This window comes from Chiloscyllium plagiosum, unplaced genomic scaffold (genome assembly GCF_037043375.1).
Source record: "Chiloscyllium plagiosum isolate Xiang-an unplaced genomic scaffold, Cpla_swu_hap1 HiC_scaffold_29, whole genome shotgun sequence".
NCBI classification, from domain to species: Eukaryota; Metazoa; Chordata; class Chondrichthyes; order Orectolobiformes; family Hemiscylliidae; genus Chiloscyllium; species Chiloscyllium plagiosum.
The window spans coordinates 12,094,684-12,119,888 of record NW_028270167.1 but is presented as its reverse complement, the minus strand read 5'-3'; the positions used below and the strand labels follow the sequence as shown (position 1 = coordinate 12,119,888).

Below are 25,205 nucleotides of genomic sequence, written 5' to 3'. Positions count from 1 at the left end.
TGTTACCGATGTCAAGCTAGCCAGTCTATAATTAGCTGTTTTCTCTCTGCCTCCCTTCTTAAATAGTAGGATTACATTATCTAATCCACAGGAACTGTTCCAGAGTCAATAAAATCTAGAAGGACAAGGGCAGCAGATGGGTGGGAATGCCTCGACCCGCAAGTTTCCCATCAAGTCACAAACTGTTCTGACTTGAAATGTCATCAGTGTTCTTCATAGTCGTTGGTTTAAAATCCTGAACTGCCCTTGCTAACAGTACAACGGGTGTACCTACACCATATGGTTCGAGAAGACAACTCACCACTACCATCTCAAGGACAATTAGGGATGGATAATAAATGCTGATCTTACAAGCGCTTCCCTTAACAAGGGTAATGTTAGCCAGCCATTCCATTTATATGCACATCATGAAAATGCATAAAAACATCATGCACTTCCAGTCCAAAGAGGAAACAATGCAGAATACGTTTGACTCCTGAATTCAAATTTATTTACCATGTATCCCTATCTTCCTCCAGAAAGTAGTCACTCTCCACCGAACATGACAGTCCAATGCCCTCGAACCATACAAAACAACAAGAGCTCAAGCATGAGCTTGGCTATCATTGTGGACATCTGTATGACCACATATAAGGGCAATCATAGCAGGGTCGTATCTCAATCACAGCTGGTTACTTTGCCCTTGACATAACTAAATAGTGAACAGCTTCAGAATCTCTGGCCCTTTTTCTTGGAATAAGATCAATGCCACGTATATTGCATCTTTTCATTGTCTGACAGTAGCTGTGCACACAACTGAAATCCTCCTGTTCTTCACATCTCAGTTACAACGTACAGTCACCCATTAGCCTAGAATGAAGGCACACTGGTTAATGTTCCACCAAATTTAAAATATTGTTCTTCAACAAAGCATTTTGTACCAATCGATTGCAGGAAGAGGTTAAGTTACCTTTTTTCCAATGTTTCCTTTACTTGTGTATCTAGAATACTGGGAGAGCTGTTCCCAGTTCACCAAACCTGCTTTTATGAAACTAGTCACACGACCTGGATGGGTATATGAATAAGAAGGGTTTGGAGGGATATGGGCCGGGTGCTGGCTGGTGGGACTAGATTGGGTTGGGATATCTGGTCAGCATAGACGGGTTGGACCGAAGGGTCTGTTTTCATGCTGTACCTCTCTATGACTCTCTGACATCGAGGAGGGGCAGGTCTAGGGAGTTGTGCAACAGCAGGACTGGTCACGATCTTCCTCGGAAAGGGTTTGACCTTCACTCTATTCTTTCTCAACTTGGTGTGGTTAAAAAAAATATCAGTGTGACAGACAGCTTTCCCGAAACTTTACATTTCAGCCAGTGTTGCAGTTGGTGCTTCAAGTCCTTGGATTTTATTTTACTCCAAACATTTTTACTTGAATCACTTGGTGTTTGAACTCTTCATTCTGTGGATAATTCTGGAGATACTGGAAATCTGAACCATAAAAAGGAACACTACAAAAGCTCAGCTTACGCAACATTTTACAACTCAAACATTGGTTCCTCACTCCACAAGTGCTGCATTACCTATTGTGATTTCAGCATTATCTGTTACTTTTAGTGAAAAAGTTGCCCAAATCAATTTTGAGAATTTTCTCCACAATCTTGAAACACTTCGATTGTGTAAAACCTCCAAGTAGAAGTGGATTTAACAATACTCAGCATCGGTATATATTTTAATATTCTACTACCAACTCCATCCTTCTCTCCAGCATCATTTTGATATTACCTCAGTCGGTTTGCAATCTTGTTGTCACATTTGATCTGGAATTGAACTTCTAACCTTGCATTTGTTGCAATATTGAAATAGCCTATTTCCAGCTCCACAGCATTGCTTGGCCTCACCCAAGTCTCAGTTCACTTGCTACTCAAAATCTCATTCGTGCCTTTGTAACATTTAGACTCAACTGTTCCAACACACTGCTGAGCTAGTTTCCCCCATAAATTTGGGGTTATTCAAAACTCTGCAGCCCATGTCTCAACTTGCAGCAAAGCCTCTAGCACACCTGCTCTCACTGGCTGACATTGACTTCCAATTAAGCAAGGTTTTGATTTTAAAATTCACGTCTTCCATTCCACCTCAAGAGGCGTGTGTGCTACTCCAGTTCTGGCCTCTTGTACGCTCCCAGTTGTAATCACTCCACAGTTGGTGGCCATACTGCATGCTTTCTTCAATCTTACACGTAGCTTTTAGCTGCATTTGCTCCAAACTCTGGCATGCCCTCTCTCACCTCATTTTCCTCCTTTCAGGTTCTGCGTAAAATCTAATTTTATGTCATGTAAAATGATATCACCTTATCACTTTGTGTCATGCTGATTGATAGTGCAGCACCTTCTGCGTTTATATTCCATTTAAGCAGCTACATATTTGTTGTTACAGTGTATTTGCAAAACATTCCAGTTTGCTTTGCGATTACTAGATGTGGATGGTATTGAGCTAAATACAACATTCATCAGCATCATTATAAAATCGTGAGAAGAAAGAAGGCTTCTAATTTTGAGGAAGTATTGTACCAAACAAACAGGCAGTTTTAACATTTCTTAATTTTAATACAGTACATTAAAGCATAAATTACCAGTACATTTAAGCATAACACACCACTGCTGTCAGGTGTCTGATAACAGCTACACATTCTTTTTTTTTAAATAGCATATATACTACCATTCAGCAAGTCATCCAAACAAGTAAGCAGTACTGTATGCCTTCTTCAATCTTACATGTAACACACATGTATTTGGCTACTGCACAGAGTTTTATCAAGCATTACTATACAATGTGTTTCTGGAAGCATAACCTTGCACAGAGATCATACATGCCAATATCTGAATAGTAAAATATGAGAATGCAGGAAATATTTTCAAAAAAGCCTTTTGGTGAATCTTTTTTTCAGCATAATGTAGTGTGCCTACAGTCAACACATCATGGTTCCAGAAATTCTTCTTCAACATATCTTTGTAAAAACAGTATGAAAAAACTTTAATATGGAGGGGTGGGAAAATAGGAGTACATCTTTTGGATCAGAGACCTGCTTAACGAAATGAGCAGAGTGTAAATATGGCTAAGTGGTTCTTTTGCTAAATAGAAAATCATAGAGCCATCCATGCATTGAGCTTAGGGTGTTACTTCACATCCTCTTAATTCGATCAGGACAAGTACTCCACACACTGTACTTTGTGTCCTGTTCTGCTGTGTTAAATCGAGGACAGGCAGTTGTATCAGTCACCTCTCATAAATCTGACTGCAGAATTGAACATGGGAACAAAACATCTTCAGCTGCTTCTGTAAATTCTTAGCATTTTCCCACAACTAGTTTAACATTAACATGGCTGGCAAAACATAAATGACATACATATTTTAAAGGTTTTTCAGGGACGTTCGATGCAGAAGATGTGCATTAAGTTGGAGGCACGTTGGATAACAGTGAACAGTAACACAGGTGATGGGAAACAAACCAATCAACTTTGCATGAAAGCATTTATGGATTTGAGAAAAGAAATGGAAGCAGCCGTTGCATTAGATATGATCCTGTCCTATCAATGCTGGGCTTATGCTCACAGGACTTGATTCAGTGCATCTACCAGTCCGTCAGAAGGCAATATGCCAGAAAGCCTGGGACTTCACACAGAATTATAAACCCAAACAGGAATATAACTCCTTTCATTGATATTACCTTCTCTTCTTCCTTCATGCCTCCCAGCTGGACAGTTTGACAACTTGCAGTTTGTTTATTTAGGTCAAGCAAATGGCTACATAATTTGCACCTTAGTTTTGGGTAAGCATTACTGCAGACCATGCTACTTCTGATGCCTAATCTGTCCTTGACTAATGCAAGATAGCATTCAAGTTACAGAGCAGAGATTTTTAAACATCAAGAAAGAAAGAAAGAAAGAAAGAAAGAAAGAAAGAAAGGAAGAAAAAAAGCTCACAATGATTAGAATATTAAAGTCCTAGTTGTTCAGGCCACTGAAGCAAAGTGCATAATACCAGCCCAAAGGAATTCACAGGGCATATTCCTAGCTACAGTGTTGTTTACTAAGAGGAATTGTTGACTGATGTTTAAGTACAGCATTAATTTCACTTCTCTTCTGGAATTGGAGTAATTTTAATTACATACATTTACAAACATAAAAACTGAATGTGAGGTGCTTATCCAACCCTATTATGTACAATTCCTGATCCCTTCCAAACCATGTTGGGCAAACTGTCTTACACAAGGTTTTCCAGCAGAACTCTCCTTTTGACTATTCTCAGGGACACAACCCAGTTTACACTGTAATCAGTAACTACTGCTTTGTCGGGTTCAGTCCCACACACTCTACTTCGGTCAGCCTGTAAATATCTAGGTATGCAAAACTGCACAGCGGTTACCTACTAGCAGGAGATGGCACGCGTGTACTAGTTGCACCACCTTCACAACTGTAACATGGAGGATTATACAAAATAAGTCAACTTACGAACTGAAAAGTGGGGTTTGGAAATGTCAGAGATTTACAAGAATTAAGCTAAAGAGGGCATTGTGCAGTGTGTTCAGATCCAGGTGGCCAGGTTAACAGATCATTTCAGTATATCATTACTGCAGGCATTTCAGAATGCAGACAGGTATTTACTTGTGCAGTATTAATGGAGTAAACAGCCAGGGATAATACTTCACGATGTGTACATTTCAAAATGGAACAATATAGCTAGATCTCTGTTAAGTTGCATCAATGCAGCAGCATATAGAATCCTGCAATTCACTCCATGCGGCATATTAGGATCAGGGCTCCTCTATCAATAGCAGTTGCTTTTGTTGTAAGGACAATATCCAAATCAGGACTTAAAAGGAGAATTCACAAACTTTCTTAAAATTTCATTAAAAACAAAACTGACAGGTGTGGAACATGTTTTTCCTGCAATGTCAGTTGGCAATAAAGGTCACTAATCTGATAGTATTTACCCAAGATACCGCTGGTACTTTGGTTAATAGTTTCACAACTACCCCACCCATTCCAACTGGTCTCTAATATTTGGAGTTGCTTTCAGGTGATCCCTAGTGCCTTGATCACATTAAATTTGGGAGTTGCTTGGTCACATTCTGCCCAACATCAAGGGTAAGCAATGATGTAAATATGGCTGTTCTAAATCACTGAGACCAAAGTCATTCATTGGTTCTGAAATAGTGTTTGAAGCTGTTCACAAACTAGCAGCCAATAGATTAATAAAGATACGTCACAATGAAGAGTCACTTCAGACTCTGCTGGTTTCAAATATTACTCTTCAGTTACCTGGGAGTCAGATGACGTGGCTGCCACCATATGTGTGATCCAAAGTTCATTCATGAGACAATTGAAAGAACAAGAAAGGAGGTCAAATGAGAAAGTGCAGATCAATTACATGATAAAAAGTTCCTACAAAGTAAAACCCTCTCCTACACGTCTCTATTGCACTGCCAACCTGCACATGGCCTCCTCTCTCTCCCTTTCCCATCATATAATGCTATTAATATTGGTCAAAGCCCAAGTAAAAGTGTATTGCAAATTATATTCTGGAACCAAGACACCCACATCCTCTGGTTTTGTTACATATTCCCCACTGGGAGCAATGAAGTTAAACAGAATTAAGGTACAAAACAAATAAAAATCTGAAAAACTGATACTAATTAAAGATAAACTGATCCTGATAGGTAAGCTAGCTCTAGAAGCAGGGTTTATATATTTATTAAAACTGAATATATGCAGTGTCCTCACACAGAAATTTCCTTCACCAAGTCATTTCCAAGATTTCCTCAGCAGGGAAAGCCACATAAATATTGTACTTTACACCCAGTAACACATTAATGAACCTTGCCTGTTTCCTCGTGGCACCAGTTTCACAACCAACCTCAAAGATAGCAAGGCAGGGCCTACTCAGCAGCAGGTATCGCAGCCCATAGATCGGGTTCAGCAGGAAGCAACACTATCACCTCTGCTGAGAGGGATAGTAAACATCCGACCTTTTTGCTGTGCTATCCAAAACACTCTCCCTTTTAGTTGCTAGGAATACTCCTAACTTATGTGGTGTATTATTAAATTGTCAAATTACTGACTGCATGACTTCCTGCAACAACAGATGTACGTCTCTAAAGAACAGGTGGATGTTAACAGACATCTTTACTCTGTGGAAAACCTGCTCTCAGTGATGTTGGTGGGGAGGGGATTTCTTACCCTAAATGCAGTGCTACACCCATGATCTGCTTCTGTGGCAAATAATGTTGTGAAGGTGCATTCATGTTACAAAGGCATCAAGACATGTACCAAACCCATTCACACACAAAGCCAATTCCTCTAGAGTTCACTGAAACAAAACAAAAGTAGAAGAGTGTGGAAAGAGACCGACAAGAATTAAAACTATATAAGGACTCCTTTGTTGTTCCTCTCCCTGTGCTGCATGACAGACTCTAATTAAAGAAAGTAGTAGCAGAACAGGATTCTCACTCACAACATGGTGATTGGCAACCATAGAAACAGAAAGCCTTTCCATTTCAAATATGACTAATTACATTAAGAATTTGAAGTCAGGAACATAAAGACATCAAATGTCTTAGAATGGAAGCAAACATGTCAGCTGTACTCAGCAGTGGTTAACCCAAAATGAAAAGACAATACTCCTACTACCACTAGAGGTCTCCACAGCTCCTTACCGCAGTATTTACAAAGTACTGGAGACTAACACGCAGTGTTGGAAAAATCTGAACGAGTCAATTTTTGTAAAAAGAATATCTGTACCATACAACTACCAACAGGCTATCTTCTGTGGCCACTATATCTATGCTTAAAAGAGATTTGGATGTAAATAGGGGTTCGCATTACACCAAGTCAGCGATAAAATCAATGGAAGACAGGTGTCTTTATCTATAGTAGATGGTGTCCAATGGCTAATTATTGCAGACGCACAACTATATTCAACATGAATGACCTCATTATGCCAAATGACAGTAACAGAACAATGCATATATAAACTGCACTGTCTATTTCAAATGTAGCCTAATGCTTTGATATAGAACAAACAGTGTCCACTTCACAAGGGAACCCTGCACTTCAAAATATTGAAACAAATCAGGGTGCCTTGACTCAAATGTTCCAGGCAGGAGTGTTGCAGGATTCTATATGTAGCTCTGGTCGGATCCCAGTTTAAAAGAGATGGCAATGACAATATGAAGGGTTTGGATGCAATCACGCCAGGGTGGCTTGTTTCTCCTCAGGTGTCTCCTCCAGGAGCTGAACTAGCAGTTCATAGACAGGTTTGCAGACTTTGGCATAGCCGATTTGGGTGAGGTGCAAGTAATCAAACATGTCATGATGGGAGATGGTCCCATCGGAATGCACAAACTCTGCATCAACATTCAAGAACTGCATATTCGGGAACTTCAAGACAGATCTCTTCAACAGCACGTTCACCTCCGCATTCTTCTCTCGCAAAGGATTGGGCTTCTCACCACGTGGCAGGAGACCCTGAAAGAGAACCATCACAAAGTAAAACAAGGTGACAAACAGCGATTACCCTCTTTTGATAGAAAGGCTCTTTCTCTTTGCTTTGCACTTTCCAAGCAAACTGTATGCTGGTTTGTTTGGGATTTGCTATTAAGTTCTCCCAGGTCACAGATCGTCAAAAGCAGATTTCCCCCATAGTTCCTGCACTGGCTGAGGTTACCATTAAGGTCCCACCTCCTCAACTCTGCCTTCTCCTAGCGACCCTCAGGTTAAACCACCACCAATCATCTCTCTTCCTCTCTCTCTCTCTCTCTTATGGCCCTCTGAGACTGTGCTGATTTTATTTTATCATCATTTTTGCAAAATGAAATAAATTCATTCTCTGGCTTCGAGGTTGCTGGGGTCAGAAAGGCAATAGCTGAAAATGTGTTGCTGGAAAAGCGCAGCAGGTCATGAGCCCGAAACGTTGATTCTCCTGCTTCTTGGATGCTGCCTGACCTGCTGCGCTTTTCCAGCAACACATTTTCAGCTCTGATCTCCAGCATCTGCAGTCCTCACTTTCCCCTCAGAAAGGCAATAGCTCTCCTGTTAGTGGTTTACTCTCCCATCTTTCTCTCATGGCTCCACACATCATTTCATTCACAGCAATTAGCTGCCTGTTTGTTAAAGGTCTCTGCAGATGCTGTTCTGGCTCCAGCACAATCCAGGTCTGTTTCTTCCTATACTTCTCCCATCCTTCCCCAGGGCTAAGCACCAGGCAACACAGCAGTTTTTCACAGATGACTGTGCACCCACAGCCTTCATGTGGCAATATACTAGCAGCTCTGCAACACACCATACTATGTTTTCTTATTTAACACCCTGTGCACTACCAGCTATTACCAAGAAGAGAGCATTGACTGAAAATTAATCTGTTCTCAGGTCTCTTTTTTAAATTAATACACGGAATGTGGGCCAGCATTTATCATTAGCCCTAATTGCCCAGAGGGCAGTTAAGTGTCAACCACATTGCTGTGGGTCTGGAGTCATGTTCTTGTTTGATAAACAGCTTGCAGGAGATATATGACATTGGGTCTGAGGAGATTGAAACACCCCCAAAGCAGAGGCTGTCACATTTATCTCAATCAGTCCCCGAGGTGATCTAGGAATCCACCTTATGAGAAAATACGTCAGTCTCAAACACAAAATGTGCCGTCCTGGTGATTGGTTAATCGAACAACTGCTCTGCCATTTGTGGGGTGTACAAATGACTTCCAAGTCACAATCCTATCAGCCTTTGGAACAAAATGGTAAGACGGCAAACAAACATGCCGCCTTTTCACTCTCAAAGAAAGGGAAGAGGCAAAAGCAATTTGTACACAGGAACAGAATTTAAAAATCCACTCACCAAAACCACCACTTTGGCCTGAGGTTGCCTTATGTTAATGAGGTGCACAATAGCCTCGATCCCACCAACTACTTCCTCAGCTGTGTGTTCATGGTTGTTGGTCCCCACCCAGAGGACAATTACCTGCAAACAGTTTGCACTTTTACTCAACCCTAGTATTCAACTTCATTAAAATTAGAACAATCACATCAACCAAGCAGTTAAAACTTTACATCTAATAATTATTTCAATCTGATCAGGTTAGCAGATTGAGGGACCAGCAATGTATTTTGCATGGATAGATATATTTCAAAAAGGACTTTAGTACAATCTATAACAGGGTTAAGTTGGTTGGACGTCCTGTTCTCTCCTTACCTTGGGTTTGATGTTTTCTAGTTCTCCATTCTCAAGCCTCCATAAGACATGTCGTGTGGTATCTCCTCCAATCCCAAAGTTAAGTGCATGCAGTGGCGAGAACAGGTCCCTCCAGATCTGTCCAAACAAAGAAAACTAAACGTAATTGCCATACCAGCCTTTCAAGATTTTTATTTAGATTGAATCAAACTAAATTGACATTAAATGAGATGCAATCACTCTGATCTAGTATTACACTGGGTTTGCATTGGTCCTCCATGAAACAACTGGGGATAGGTAATTAAATTTTAAAAAAGGGCGTTCAGTGTTCAGCGTATGCAAGTAACAGTTATTCGGGTCTCCTTCATTCACCAGACATTAAAAGGAACGAAAAAGACTTCCAAAGTTTTACAATGTTACATGTATGTGCAAACTGGAGATAGGGACAAAGGTACACATACCTCCTCCATCAGAATACTTTTCAGAAACAACATTTTTCCCTTTGGTTTGACAACTTTGCTCAATTCACAACACCATCGATTTCCCTCCCTCGGACCATGGCTATTATTTGCTACCACCCTCCAGCTGCTGGATGGTGGCAGAGAGTGCGCCAAATTGGAGAGATGTCATGGCTCAGGAAGGGAAAGCACTTTTCTTTATAAACGACCTCAGCAATAACCAAATCTTGCTCAGGTGAATCGGCCAACAACTAAAACTCTTTTAAACAGGAGGCTTCCTATTTTTAAGCTGAGTCCCCTAGTCAGGTTTCTCCCAGAAGAGGAAGCATCCTCTCAGTATCCATCCTGTTAAGTGCCCTCAAGGTCTTATATCTGAACACGACCATCCCTCGCATTGTTCCAAATTTCAGTTCACAGAGGCCCAACCCGTCCAACCATTCCTCATTAGATAAACCCGACACCACAGGAATCAGTCAGGTGAATCTTCGGTGCACTGTTTCTAATGTAGTTATGCCCTGAGATAAATGAGACCAAAACTGTACCAACATCCTGCCCAACTGTTCGTAACTTCTCTACATTCTGTTGCCTTCCTAATCACTTGATGCACCTCAGTATTCACTTTGTGCTTCGTGCACAAGGACACCCACATCCCTTGAGTCGGACAACCTATCACCTGCTGTTTTTTCTATTCTTCCTGCCAAAATGAACGAGTTCACATTTTCCCACATTATACTTTTTCCAACTCACTTAAGAGATCTCCATTCCTTTGTGGACTCCTTATATCCTCCTCACAACTTCCTCTCCCACCAACGTTGCAGTATCAGCAAATTTAGCAAGGAGACATTCAGTGTCTTCATTTGAAGTCATTGATACAGATTGTAAATAATCGAGCCCTCAGCACCAATCTCCACGGCACTCTACCTGTTAAGTGTTGTCAACCTGAAAATCTCAGTTACACTCTTCATCAGAGCACGGTGGAGGCAGGGGCAGTGAATATTTAAGGAAGAGTTAAATGGATTCTTGACTGACAAGCAAGTCAAAAGGTGTAGGAGCGTTAACAGGAAAATAGAGCTGGATCAGCCATGACCTTATCAAATGACTAAGCAATCTTGAAGAGGCAAATGACTTACTCCTAACTCATATGCCTGTGTAAAGACACTCTGAAAATCTTAACCCCAAGGCCAGGACATCAGTCCTCCTCAGTCTATGCATCACTTCAATTGCCTGAATGAGTCTATCAATCCAATGTGCAACAATTGAGAAGCTTGACTGATGGGCTAAGAGCTTAAAGATGACAGACTTTCACCCAATTAGTTGGGGGCTGGGCGATAGGCCGAGTCTCAAGAATTAAGGAGCAGGTTTGTAAACCAGAGAGTCATTCACCCACCTCGGTATTTTAAAAAAAACTTTACACTTTGCCAATCGTCCCTGCCTGTCTAGCAGCATTAAATATTACAATTTCCTTAAAGTAGCAAACTTCTTCAGGGCACTTCCTCTGACGTTTAAAACAAAAAATGTTAAAGTCCTTTTAAGCTGTGAGCAAAACTGATGAAATGTCAGAGGCCTGAGGCACTCACTATTTCTTTCCCACAGGTGCTGCCTGATCTGTTGAGTATTTCCATTTTAATTTTTTTTTCAAATTGCTAGTATCTGCCACATATTGCTTTTACTTCCTCTATTCTGTGATCCATGTCCATATGTAGCTCATCCGAGCCATGCCAAACATCAGCTTTTCAAATTACACTCATCAGACTTTGTCTGAGGTCCTGGAAACCCTAGCTTAGGTAATGGGCAATCCCCATGGGGGGGGAAATGTCGCTTATGCAATTATACTTCCATTTAAATGTTATAGCAATTAAGCTTCTTGTGACATTGATGGACAGTATGACAATTTATTGGCCTTAAGAGGGCTGTTTTGTCCTGATTTCATTGAGATAGAGAATAGGGGACAGGTACCGATGAGAAGATAAAAAAAACTTGGTGAAGCCTTGGGTGATGTTCTTTGAAAGTTAGAAAAACAGAAGCAGCCCAAATGACCCTGGTCAAGTCCTTATAGAACAAGGGCATTTAGGTTTAGCTTTCAGCTGTTGCCATTGGGGTTTTGTCCCTCTCTCGATTACAGCTAAAAGCTGGGAGTTCTTTGCCTGCTATGGAAGCTGCACATGAGACAATCTGTTTCTGAATTTGCCTTTTTTGCCAACAGTGCATTTACGGGAGGTTACTATATTAGAACAATTAGAGTCATAGAGATGTACAGCATAGAAACAGACACTTTGGTCCAATCCGTCCATGCCGACCAGATATCCCAACCCAATCTAGTCCCATTTGCCAGCACCCGGCCCATATCCCTCCAAACCCTTCCTATTCATATACCCATCCAAATGCTAGTTACTGGATCTATTACTCTTAAAATTTTCCAGCAGAGTTATTCCAATTCCTTCTTTATTTTGTTGTCTTTTAACATAGTGTTTGAATAAATTGCATTTTGCTTAACATTGAATAGATGTCCAATTGAATTGCATTGGGAAATCTGCACCTCACATTTACCTTTCAGATTAAAAAAAATTAGGGTCTAGGCTATGGTCTTAATATATTTTGAGGGGGCTTGATCCGATCCATAACTACAGCAAGGGGACAAATGAATGGACTGAATGACATTGGCATTGAATAGCACATGATACCAAAGCCACATCATGTGCTGTTGGAGTTGCACAAGGATTCGTAATAACCCGTATTAATTTGGAAGTGCATAACTTGAGAATTACGAAAAAACAGACACATCGTGTCAAAGTCTTTCCTCTTTTACTCATCAGGAAAATTTGCAAGAATACCAAGGTAAAGGGTGAACAACTTCCATACTATTTGGAGAACAGAGCGTTGATTAGTTGGTAGGTGGACAATGATTGGCAGAGATGTTGCCATGGAGAAGTCATGGCCTACTTCATTCTCCATGGCAACACTTGTGAAAAGGTTAAAGACCACTCACAACGGATCCGTGGACTCTTTTGAGGTATATAAGATGTAGTTCCTCCTTCACACTGGTATTTTTGTGAATTATGAAAGTGAAAGCTTCCACAAACAAATGTGACAATTTTCAGCAATACTAAATGTTTTATTCATTTATTGAGGACTTCCTTGACCTTGGCAATAGTAGTTGTGAGAGTTTACCAATAAATGGAACTTCAGAGGACAGGGCAAAGAATTCAGGGCATTCAAGTCAAATCCCCACCAGCAAAATTTAAGCATTTAAATTCAGTTTCAAAACAAATCACAAAATAAATGGATTCCAGTAAAAATGCCCATGACACTGGGGAATTGTACAAAGTCAACTGGAACACCAATGTCCGTTAGGGAACTTTCTTCCATTTTTACTCAGTAGTCATTCTGGTCCCACACCAATATGTTTGACTCTCAAGTGTCCTCTGAAGCAAGTCTCAGGGGATCAAGGATGGGTGGCAAATCGCAGTCTAATCGGCCACATCTGCATCTCAAGAATTGAATGAAAACAAAATGATTACTGACAATTGACCCTGAAAAGATAATCAAGAGCTCACTTACCTCATATTGCTGCAGAAGTTGCACCATGGAATCACCTACAAAAAGGACATCAGGCTCTTTATCCTTGCAGTCCAGGACAAATCGGTTGTGCTGTAGGTGTAAAAATCTCATTGAAACTTGCACCGTTCTGCTCAATAAAGTATCTCAACCGTTTCAGATAAATGCACTAGATACCACATGGGGGCAGCTACATTTTTTTCCTGAGTTGATTATTGACAGAAAATGATCCTGGGTTTAATCAAGTCAATGCAGAAATCACAAGATAAGCTGAAACAAATAAGTTGGTTTATCCTGTTAGAGCGTATTGTTCCCATCCCAGTTTCTTACTGTTCCTTAGTTAGCTTTGATCAGTACCTTTTATGGTAGTCAATGATCAATTGGGAAATAAGTGGCTACAACAAGACACAGAAGAAATAATTGGTGGGACAGATAAATATACATGTGGCGTGTAGGGTGAAGTATACCTTTATATATCAACACTATGAATTCGATGCAGCTCTGATTAATTAAGAGGAATTTTTTGCAGTTAAAACACACGACAATGCTTCCCAATGTTTTACCAGTACTGTTACAACCTGATCAGAGCTCCACAGCCACTACCACTGCATCAGAGTTCAAGACCCCACTTGGATATCAACCCCCACTCTGAGGCAACCCTTGGTTTTCAGAATAGCTTCTCAAACTTGCACAACACCTATAAACCTCTGCATTACTAATGGCATTAAGGGAATTTTTACGTAACATGTATACCCAAAGAAAACTGGATCACAGTAAGTCACACGTGATTCAGAAGTGAAGGCATAACGTTCTGGCTCACTATAATAATCACTGTCAGGCGAGATAATGAATTTAAACAAATTTTCTTGAAATGTCGTTTGAGTTGTGCCAAAGTGAGCAGGAAGTTACAGTTTTCTACTCGGTAAAGAAGTCAGAAGGTGCAGTTTCACAATGACTACTGTACACCCTCTGGTTGCTGACTCAATCTTGCACAGGGTCTTAGTCATCCAGTGTTTATAATGTTATAGAAAAATATCCACTAACCATGACTCTTATTATGTCATAGAGATGTAGAGGTGTTCCACTCAAGATAAACAAAGAAACAATGAAGAACGAGACTTGGAGGATCACAAACCTTGCTGCACTTTCAAGTTGATCTTTCAGAAAGAGTTGGATCCAATCATTAACTCTATTGTACCATAGGAAATGACATTATATCACAAAGAAGTTGGATTTATATAGCACCTATCATACTTTCAGGACTTTCCAAAGTGTTTTACAGCCATTAAGGCCTGACCTGTTGCTCCTCCATCTTTCACTTTTCACAGCAATTGTAAAAACTACTTTTAAAAAATACTCCTAATTCTGAAGTTTTGTGTTCTGCTACGTGTTGATACTTGGGAGAGATTTAAGGGGCTCAAAATGAAAACTTTCCAGTTGCTAAGTCTGCAGATCAACTGTGTAAGCTACCAAGTGGTGGGGCCTCTTACCTAACAGGAGCAAGTGCAAAACATGTCACTTTCACTCACCGATGATTGATCAACACAACAACAGTCAGGATGAGATGAAGAGGCAGATCTGCTACAACAGCTGCCTTACCCAACGTTTTAGTCTAGTTACTGTTTCTGTTTCAGATGGCCAAGATGGTGTGTAACCACCAAAAGAAAAACTGTAGCATCCTGGGGAGGGGACAGAATTAATTTAGTGGTGAGAAAAATTGCACAGAACCTCAGCGTTTAAAAGGCTTGTTGCTATTGGTGTTGTGATCAAACTCAGCTTCTTACGATTACTGGCTGCTCACAGACGCGCGCTGAAATTCTTACCAGTGACTTCCAGCGACCGTCTCCCTGGACATCCTCTGCACAGAGTGGGACTGCAGCGGAGTTTAAACCCTCTTGGCTCATTGTTTTCCTTGAGGTGGTTTCCAAACCGGAACACCAGGAATAATGCTGGGAGCAGCGACTCAAGTGTGAAATCAGCACTCAAAGCTGGGGTGCTCAGTGCTTCTTGGTTAAAAACAGCCCTGCAGAGACAACAAAGAAATAAACAATTAAACTTCCTAGCTTCAATGCTCAGTTTAAATAACTTTAGATTATAGACACTGCTCCCATTCACCCTGGCATTGGTAATGAATGGTTCTGTTACTATCATTTACACCTCCTCTATACCCATCTTTTGTGTCTCTATTATTCCATCACCACCCTATTTTATCTTTACCTTCCACCTCCATTTCCTGTCTCTACATGTCCAGAAGTTTCTTCCAATTTTGAGGACAGGTCAGACTTGAAATGCTAACTATTTTCCTCTTTACCCATGCTGCCAGACCTGCCAACTATTTCCAGCAGGGTGTGTTTCTAACTAAGTGTGCAACTCCATTTTATGGTTCAGTATTTATTAAAGATAGATTCAAGACTTGCCCACTCTAGGCCTCATACCTATGATGAGAATAATCCCTGTACGTTTGCCTAGGTTATGGGTCACTCCCCTGGGGAGTGTGACTGATATTTTCCACCAAATCCAATCGCAAGGTGATAGCTCCCAGCTGGCTGCTGGATTCACGAGAAAGCCAGTCTCAGCCTAATTTCATTTATCTTTATCGAATTCTTATTCTTTCTAAATGGAAAAGGTCAGATTTTCTAAGGCTCAAATCTTGGTTGAATCAACATAAACCAAACAGAGCACAAGCTAGCTCATCCCAATTCTTTCTCCTCTATGTAAGAACCACTGATTTTATCTTTTATAAAATATCCCACACCAAATCTGCATCCTGGTTACCCCTTGCCCTTGCTTGAATTTTAAATCAACCTCAGAAGACCAGATCAGCACACAATGGCTTAGTTGAAAAGACTAGATTTATTCCAACAGAGAGCGATGGTGACTGTGCACAGTGATACACTGGAGACCTGTACCATCATCTCTTGTGTCAGAATTTTGTGGTTCAAGTCCCATTTCAGGGACGTGAGCACAAATTCTAGGCAATCAGTCCAGTGCAGGAATGAAGAAGTGTTATGCCCGTTAGAGATGCTGTCTTTCAGGCAAGATGGTGAGCTAAGGTCTCATCTCAAGTGGATGTAAAAACAAAGCTGTGGCATTATTCTGAAAGAGGTCAGGGAAATTCTCCCAAACACGACTGAGCTATTATTTATTCTTTGACCAACATCAGTGAGGCAGCGTATTTGGTCCTTGTCTCGTTGCTGATGGGGGGAATGTGTTATGTGCAAACTAGTTCCTATCTTTCTCGCATGACAACAGTGAATCCATTTCAAAAATATTTAAATTGGGTGTAAACTCCTGCGACATGTCCTAAACTTGTGAATGTTGATATATAAATGAAAGCCTTTCTTTACAAATTTAACCATTCTTTACTCAAACCAACAAATAGTTGCTGCTACAAGGACAATCTCAATGTGAACGTTTTCTTTGGTATAGGAATTCATTATTTATTCAAATATATTGCTTCATATTTAACAAAATTAAATCGCATCTGTCATTCTTGCTACAATCATATTACCAATTCTGCTGTTAAACCTCAGGTGAGCAGCAAATTCCGAGGTCATTCCAGGGCGAGATCATTCATACACACAGCCAGTATAAGCACGGACCCCTGAGCTGCATCATTTCCAATCCACCACTAGCCTCAGCAGCTCCTAATTGCACCAACTCAAGTCTCCTGTGGGTGAAGCAGCTCTCTATCAGTGCTGCTCACACATTCTAGGAACATTCCAATAATCCTTAGGTCTCATCAAATGCCTTCCGTCTGTCACTTAATCCCAAAAGGCTGCAATTGACAATGTCCAATTTAGCAGGAGACCACTGTGGTAGCTTAACGCCCGTGACAAGGATACCAATTATTGTTCCTCCTTGGACTTTCGCTGAGTAAAGGATAACACTAGGATCCCGGGAAAACTCAGAGATTCCCGGTCATTAGTATTCGGCCTCAGTTGAAGCTTCAGGTTTTGCTGTCAGAACTAGCAGTGTCTGCAATGAATTTCTTCCAGAAGGAGAACATCAAGGGGCATTAAAAAGGGTAAAAAAAAAATTAGAAAACGAGGGATACAAAAGGAAGGGAGATGTCAAAAGGACAAAATGAAAACCTGACAAAATATGAGGGGGGAGGCTGGTGAGGTGAGAGTCAGAGAAAGGACAGAAAAAAAGGTGAAACTGGTTAAGAAAGGAAACTGAAAGGTACCCACAGACCCTTCTCCCCACATCCAGGATTTATTTGCACATATTAGTGATTTGACCAGTCAGTCAAATTCAGGTACTTTCTGCCATCTGTGTGCTCTGCATCAGAAGCCAGCATACCAGCACTGAGGACAAACAGAATGCATAAATCATGGAGGGGAAGCTGGCTGCAGCATTGCAGCACTGAGAGAGGGTCAGAGGCAGAGCACAAATGCACATACCCCAAACGCTAAGCATTAAGTGGCTTGGTCATCGGGTCAGGGGTGCCATGACTTGTACAAGTACCCAGGCAGACCTCTATAGCATTGGACGGCCAGCACTTGGCTAAATGCACCACTGGTGAGATCCAGCAAGGCAGGTCAAAACACATCTGGGAGGTATAGATCAAGGAGAGCTAAGACCACAACATGACAGCAAGATTCATCACTGAGCCTACTGTCAACATTCTCAAATGGGAGTTACTTCGCTCCTAGTACCTGTCACTGAATTATGCTTTTCCTTAAAAAGAATTAATTAAATAGGGGGCTGCCATTTTGTAGATTCTGCAGTTTTAACACCTCAAATTCTGTTGGTGCGATGCAGTAGACAAACAAAAAAGATTAAAAACACTCATCATTCTGCACACAGAACATTACAGATATTACATATAGAACATAGAACATTACAGTGCAGTACAGGCCCTTTGGCCCCCAATGTTGCGCCGACCTGTGGAACCAATCTGAAGCCTAACTAACCTACACTATTCTATTCTCATCTATAGGTTTTCCAATGACCATTTAAATGCCCTTAAAGTTGGCGAGTCTACTACTGTTCCATGCCCCTACTACTCCGAGTGAAGAAACTACTTCTGACATCTGTCCTATATCTGTCACCCCTCAATTTAAAACTCAGTCCCCTCGTGCTAGCCATCACCATCCGAGGAAAAAGGCTCTCACTGTCCACCTTATCTAATCCTCTGATTATATGTCTCAATTAAGTCACCTCTCAATCTTCTTCCCTTTAAATGAAAATAGTCTTAAGTCCCTCGGCCTTTCCTCATAAGACCTTCCTTCCATACCAGGTAACAACCTAGTAAATCTCCTCTGTACTCTTTTCAATGTTTCCACATCCTTCCTATAATGCAGTGACCAGGACTGAATGCAATATTAATTATCATTGTAGCAATTGCGATTAGCTGGAAAATTGTTGCGTTTACTATAAGCTTATTAAAAGCTTTGGTTGCACCAAACAATTCACTCTTACCCCAATAAGCTTTAACAATAATTTATTGAAGTTGTTGTTTTTGAAATAATATTGGTGATGAAACAGCTAGGATAGTGAAGCTTTGGCATTTAGTATGCTTGCCTTTATTGGTCAGTGCATAGAGTATTAGGAGTTGGGAGGTCATGTTGCGGTTACACAAGACATTGGTTAGGCCAAATTTAGAATACGGTGTACAATTCTGGTCACCCTGCTATAGAAAGCATGTTGTGAAACTTGAAAGGGTTCAGAAGAAATTTCAAGGACGTTGCCAGGGTTGGAGGGTTTGAGCTATAGGGAGAGGCTGAATAGGCTGGGGCTGTTTTCCCTTGAGCATCAGAGGCTGAGGGGTGACCTTTTAGAGGTTTATAAAATCATGAGGGGCATGCATAGGGGAAATAGACAAGGTCTTTTGCCTGGGGTTGAGGGAGACCAAAAGTAGAGGGTATAGGTTTAGGGTGAGAGGGGAAAGATTTAAAAAGAGACCTATGGGGCAACATTTTCATGCAGAGGGTGGGGCGTGTATGGAATGAGCCGCCAGAGGGAGTGGCGGAGGCTGGTATACATTTGAAAGGTATCTGGATGGGTATATGAATAGGAAGCATGTAGAGGGATATGGACCAAATGCTGAATAATAGGACTAGATTAATTTAGGACAACTTATCAGTATGGACGAGTTGAACCGAAGGGCCTGTTTCAATGCTGTACATCTCCAAGACTCTTATGTTATATTAGGCTCCTGCAATCCTCGGGCATCTACACCATATAGTTAGCCATACAGTAAAATTCTACTCTGCCTTAATACATGTGTCTGCTTCAGGATAGAGCACTCAAGTGCTCTTCTTTGACCTTTCCCATTCGCAGTCTCTGCCAAAACTAGTGTTAGCTTTGTTTTTTTTGAAAGAAAATGTATTTCGTAGATGTGAGCACCACTGGCAAGGTCTGCTTTGTTCCCCATCCATAAAAGCCCTTGAACAGAGTGCCTATATCAGTGGACAATTCACGTCAGCCACATTGTTGTGGGCTTGGAGTCACATGTAGGTTGGACCAGGTAAGTATTGAAGATTTCCTTCCCTGATGGACATCCATGAACCAGATGGATCTTTACAAACATTAATGATTGTCAAGTCTGGATTTAATCATTAAAGTAAATTCCATGATGGGATCATGCCCCAGAGTATTAACCTTGGCATTTGGATTACTAATCCAGGGACATTACCACAATGTCATCACGTTTCCCTGTTGTCTAGGCTGATGGCCTACAGAACTGGACTGAGATCATTAAACTCACGTGATTGGGAACGTCCATCCTGTCTATCCAGACTAGACCGTGAACCCTAGTCTTAGATGTGAAAGACCAATGCCCAAGTCATTGTAGTATCTAGACCATTGTGTGCTATCCTAAATTCATTGCATAACATTGTTCTGCCCAGCATGTAGAACAGCCCAGCATCTAACAGTATTCTGCGCAGGGCTCAGAATGCAACTCAGAGACACAGCACACGTTTAAGAAGTGTAAAATCTGTACTGTTGTATTTATTCCAGGTTCAAAGCGTCACAATTTCACACATCTACTAATGTATTTTAGCAAATTGAGTGCCAACTTCACAGTTGATGCCTCTCTACCATATCGGGAGCTGCAAGAGAGGTCGAACCAGCCACTGAAGGAAGTAGGTTTTGGCATCGTGACATTCTGCATGAGGTTTAAGGTTCCCCTAATAGAAGATTATTTTTATGCAGTTCCCAGTAGGATGCTCAGTCTCCTCTCTGCCTCGTGCTTTTGACAATTTTCTTATTGTCAAAATGACACAGCCATTCTTAGGAGCAAATTACAGCAGATGCTGGAATCTGTACTGAAAACAAATAAATGCTGGAGATCACAGAGGGTCAGATAGCATTCGTGGACAGAAAGCAAGGTAATGTTTCAAGTCTAGACTCTTTCAGTACAGCCATTCTTCGGCCACACAATCCACAGGAACCATATGATACTTAAAACCAGTTAGATACAGTGCATTAGTTCTACAACAGAGTAATAGGACTCAAGGCAGCACAAGTAACTCTCACACACAGCCCACAATAAGGATCCCTCAGGATGTTACCTCCCTGCAAAATCGAACAGGAAGAGTACATGTGGAAACAAAAACAAGTGACAAACCTGTCTCACAAACGCCTCTTACTGGGGAAAGAGAGCACTGCTCAAGTCTCCCCACCACTTGCTCCAACCCCAACCTAGACAACGATTGGGTGATAAGAAAAATTAGGAACTTGGTCACTGTATGTCTAATTGCCCAACACAAAAAAAAATCATAAAAAAAGACCTAGTTTATGCAGTTTTAATTGAGCTGCTAGAAGGCACAATGAGGTGATTCCCTATGATATTTTAAACACACACACACAGCCTGACCTTCATTAGCTGCTCATGACTGGTGGCATTTCCATTGTTTCTGATCCATTACCAAGAAAATCAAACAGCCTTAACCTGCATTTAACTCTCAGCCCACTTACTTTTAGAACCTGCTGATTTCATGCTTTTTAACCTTTATATTCCTTGGAAAATTATCCACATTCCACGTGATTCCTTAAATACACGTGCATATCTCAAATCAGGCAATAACAATGAGGTTTTGTTGGTACCTTTTTACCAAGTGTTGAGACCGAATCTTTGACATCTACAAAACATTGAGAAAGGCAATTCACGTTACTGAACTGTACTATACAGTAGCTCTGAACCTTGAACACCATCCAAGTACACTGGATTCCACCATCTTGACAACCATCTCATGCTGCAGCATCTGCACTGACGCAATTATTGACAGAGGATTTACAATTAAAACACCAGCCCGGAAAAGTGACCATCTGTTCATCTTTAACGAGAAACCTCTCATACCTGTGACTTTACACTAATTTGTCTCAACAAGATACGCAATGCTGCAATTTTTGATAATAGGTTGGACCTCTTAACATCACACTTGGAGTACTGTGCACAGTTGTGATCTCTAAAATAAAATATAAAGATGCAATGGAAAAAGCTCAAAAAGACCATACAAAGATGCCAGAGATAAGAGATAAATGACAATAATCAAAAAACACTGAACAGACCTCACCTGAGACCAACTTCTGCCTAAAAACACTCAAGTCCTTACACCACAATGATTGCAGTGATTCACGAAAGCAGTCTCAAAGGGCTTTGGGGATAGGCAGCAAGAGCAACAACACTCACATCTCACAAACAAACAAAAATCAGGAATTTTCACACAGGCAGAAACATCGGCATTGAACAGTTGGGACAAACAGTCTGTTTCTGTACTGTCAATTCTACGAAATGCCCAAAGCAAAGAACAGAATTTAACAGAAGAAGTGAGTTATTTTCAGTTTTTTTTCCTGTTGTTGACTAGTAGATTTGATTGCTTTCACGTGCACAATCTGGCCATTCGCAATTATCTGGAAGTGAAATTCAGTCAGATTCTGTAGAGTTGGATTATTCTCACGATTGGTTAATTATCCAGAGAGTAAAGTTAAAAATAGCCTTCAATTATCTCCAGTGTTGAAAAATCTCACACAGCCTCATCCTCAAGCATGTTCTTCTACAAAACCTCAAAGTTGGAGTCTATCTTTCTCCCCGAACTCCACCTTCCACACATGGACTCTTCAGATTTGTTAAAATTATATTTGGGCGTCATCCAATCATCACTGCCTGGTTTACTAGAGTTTCTCAGACACTTTTCAACCCTGTACTGCCCTGACTCTTAGGGTCTTGAACCTTCCTTTCGGGCTCTTATTTAAAAACTAAACCAGTCGATGGCGTTATCATGCCCTCTGAGGCTTGTTGGGCACTCTGAAAAACCTCATTGCAGTCAGAAAATTAACTTTATGCTATATCATACTTTATTTTGTATACGTCTGTAAAAAAGATCCTGGGATGTTTCATTATGCCAAAGGAAGTTGTTGTATGAAACTGAACCAGAGGCAAGAGGAATGCCTTATGAGGACAGACTGAGCAGACTGGGATTATATTCATTGGAATTTTGAAGAATGAGGAAGGATCTTATAGAAACATATACAATTATGAAGGGAATAGATAAGACAGTAGGAGAAAGGATGTCTTCACTGCTCAAGATTAGAGGGAGCAGATTTATGACTGAATTGAAAAGGAATTTCTTCACCCATGGAGTTCTAAGTCTATGGAATTCCTTGCCCAGTGAAGTAGTTGACGCTACTTCAGTAACGTTTTTAAACCCAAGACAGATTTTTTTAATAACAATAAAGGAATTAAGGGATACGGTGAAAGTGCAGGTAAGTGGAGCTGAGGCCACGAAAAGATCTTTTTGAATGGTGGAGCAGACTCGAGGGGCCAGACAGCTGACTCAGTCTCCTAGTTCTTATGAACCATTTCTCAAATCTGCTTTTACACAACAGATTCTCATTCAGAGTCAGAGAGATGTACAGCAGGAAATCGACCCTTCAGTCCAACTCGTCCATGCCAACCAAATATCCTAAATTAGTCTAGTCCCAATTGCCAGCACTAGGATTCATATCGCTCTAAACCCTTCCTATTCATGTCCCCCTCCAGATGCCTTTTAAATGTTGTAACTGTACCAACCTCCACCACTTCCTCTGGCAGCTCATTCCATATACATACAACTCTACATTGAAAAGGATGCCCCTTCGATCTCTTAAATCTTTCCCTCTCACCCTAAACCTATGCCTTCTAGCTCTGGACTCCTCCAGTCCAGGGAAAAGACCTTGTCTATTTACCCTATCCATGTCCCTCATGATTTTATGAACCTCTATAAAAGGTCACCCCTCAGCCTACTTTTGTCCCACTCAAAAAATAATTTAGAAAGGAACATTACACCTTTATTTTTGTCAGTTGGTTATATTTGATTTTACAATCATTTAACTTAGACCATTAGCATCCCTGATGACAGAAGCACTGCTTTAGAGAGGTTTCTTGTTCACTAACACTGAATTGAGATGGGATAGACTATTCAATTATCCCAGGGTTATTGATGATCTGCATTGATGGTAATCAGATATGTAAACTCCCATCAGTTGACCTTCATGACGGTTAAGATTTGGTGCTTTCACCGCTGCAGCCTGGATTCAATTCATGGTCAGGAATAACATTTTAGGGTGGTGAAATGGTCAAGTCCCTATATCTGTGCCAGAAGGCCAGGGTTCAATTCTCATCAGGCCCATATGTGTGGCATAAAATGCCCAAACATGGGCAACAAAAATAAAATTAAAATAAATAAGAATTAAAATATATATAACATAAATCAGAATCATTTCCTTCCTCCTGATTACAGCACTGTTTAAACAAAAGTAACAAAGTAAAGGGTGGGGGGAAGAAATACAGGTTTTATAAGAAACTGTTTCACATTTAATTGGACTTAATGCTGAGGCAATTTTTAAAAAATTTCAAGAGCCAAAATCCATATTGACTGTAAACAAATGATCAAAATCTGTCATATTTCATCAGACCTTAAAGTAGCAACATTTATTTCCAAACGACAAAAAGCATTAAACTACAGAAAGATACCTCACACCAATTTGAAATTTTTGGGGACCTAAAGATTTTTAAAATTTACATATGCTTGATTCATGAACAATATGACTGCTGGGAAATGAATACTTTCCCATTGTAAACAACCACAATCAATATCAAATAATCTTTTGAGTTCCAACACCGATAGGTGCAAACTCTCCTCTACTCTGGCCCACCAAACGTCCATGATCCAACTATGACATTGTACAATTTCCCACCCTAACCACGCCTGAACAGGACAGATCATTTCCCAAATGTACTTTCCACCTCAAAGAAGTCAAAAACCAGTGTTTGCTCTCTCCAAGGAAACAATAAGAAACGCCAACGACGTGGTGTTTATTTGACTTGCTGTACCTGCAGACATGTTACCCTGCATCCTCCACAGCCAGCACCCAATCATCATTTTCTGAAACAAAAATTCTGAAATGGTTTTCGTCAGAAACCAGCTTGAGGCGGCAGCCTGACCTGTAGACGTCGACAGACTCCGTACAGTTTGAGGGGGGGGGGGTAATAAAAAAAAGGAGAGTTACCCTTTTATTTCTTTTAAAATAAAAGACGTAACAATGCCACAGAATTGGAATGTGCATCCTGCTTTTGCAGGCCATCAAGCATTAGGTCTTGGGGGGCAGGTCTGGAAGGAAGAGCTGCAGATTTCAGGGAGGGATGGGGAAAGGCTTGGACAACCACAAGGTGGGTGATACCTGCACTGGAGGGAAGTCAGAGTGAGTTGCGACTGCTGGTTCCCTCTGTATCCACTGGGATCTCCTTCTGTCCTGGGGCTTCTCCTCCTCCGCTACAAATGTATCCAAGCTGGAGCCACAGCATTCCATCGACTTCCGCCTGTGCCTGCCAATCAAACAGGCAGAAGTCCCGCCCCCGCTTTGCACCCCTATTGGCCCCGACGTCTCGGCACCCCATTGGTCGACCTCCCCGTCAATCTGTCAGGGGCGGCGCCCCGCCCCTTTCCCAGCGCATGTGCGCAGATCACCTCCCACCCCCCCCTCCTCCGTGGCAGCGCC

The 25,205-nt window shown here is 41.1% G+C and overlaps 1 protein-coding gene across 1 annotated transcript; it reads right to left on the bottom strand.

Moving 5' to 3' along the window:
• Positions 1-2,558: 2,558 nt before the first annotated feature.
• Positions 2,559-25,025, bottom strand: pafah1b2 (platelet-activating factor acetylhydrolase 1b, catalytic subunit 2). The gene is made up of 6 exons (XM_043676616.2): positions 24,888-25,025; positions 15,038-15,237; positions 13,218-13,307; positions 9,223-9,339; positions 8,869-8,991; positions 2,559-7,502 (listed from the first exon to the last, which is right to left on the bottom strand). Exons 2-6 carry the CDS (start codon positions 15,116-15,118, stop codon positions 7,224-7,226), a joined length of 690 nt encoding a protein of 229 aa, XP_043532551.2. The 5' UTR covers positions 15,119-15,237; positions 24,888-25,025; the 3' UTR covers positions 2,559-7,223.
• Positions 25,026-25,205: the final 180 nt, after the last annotated feature.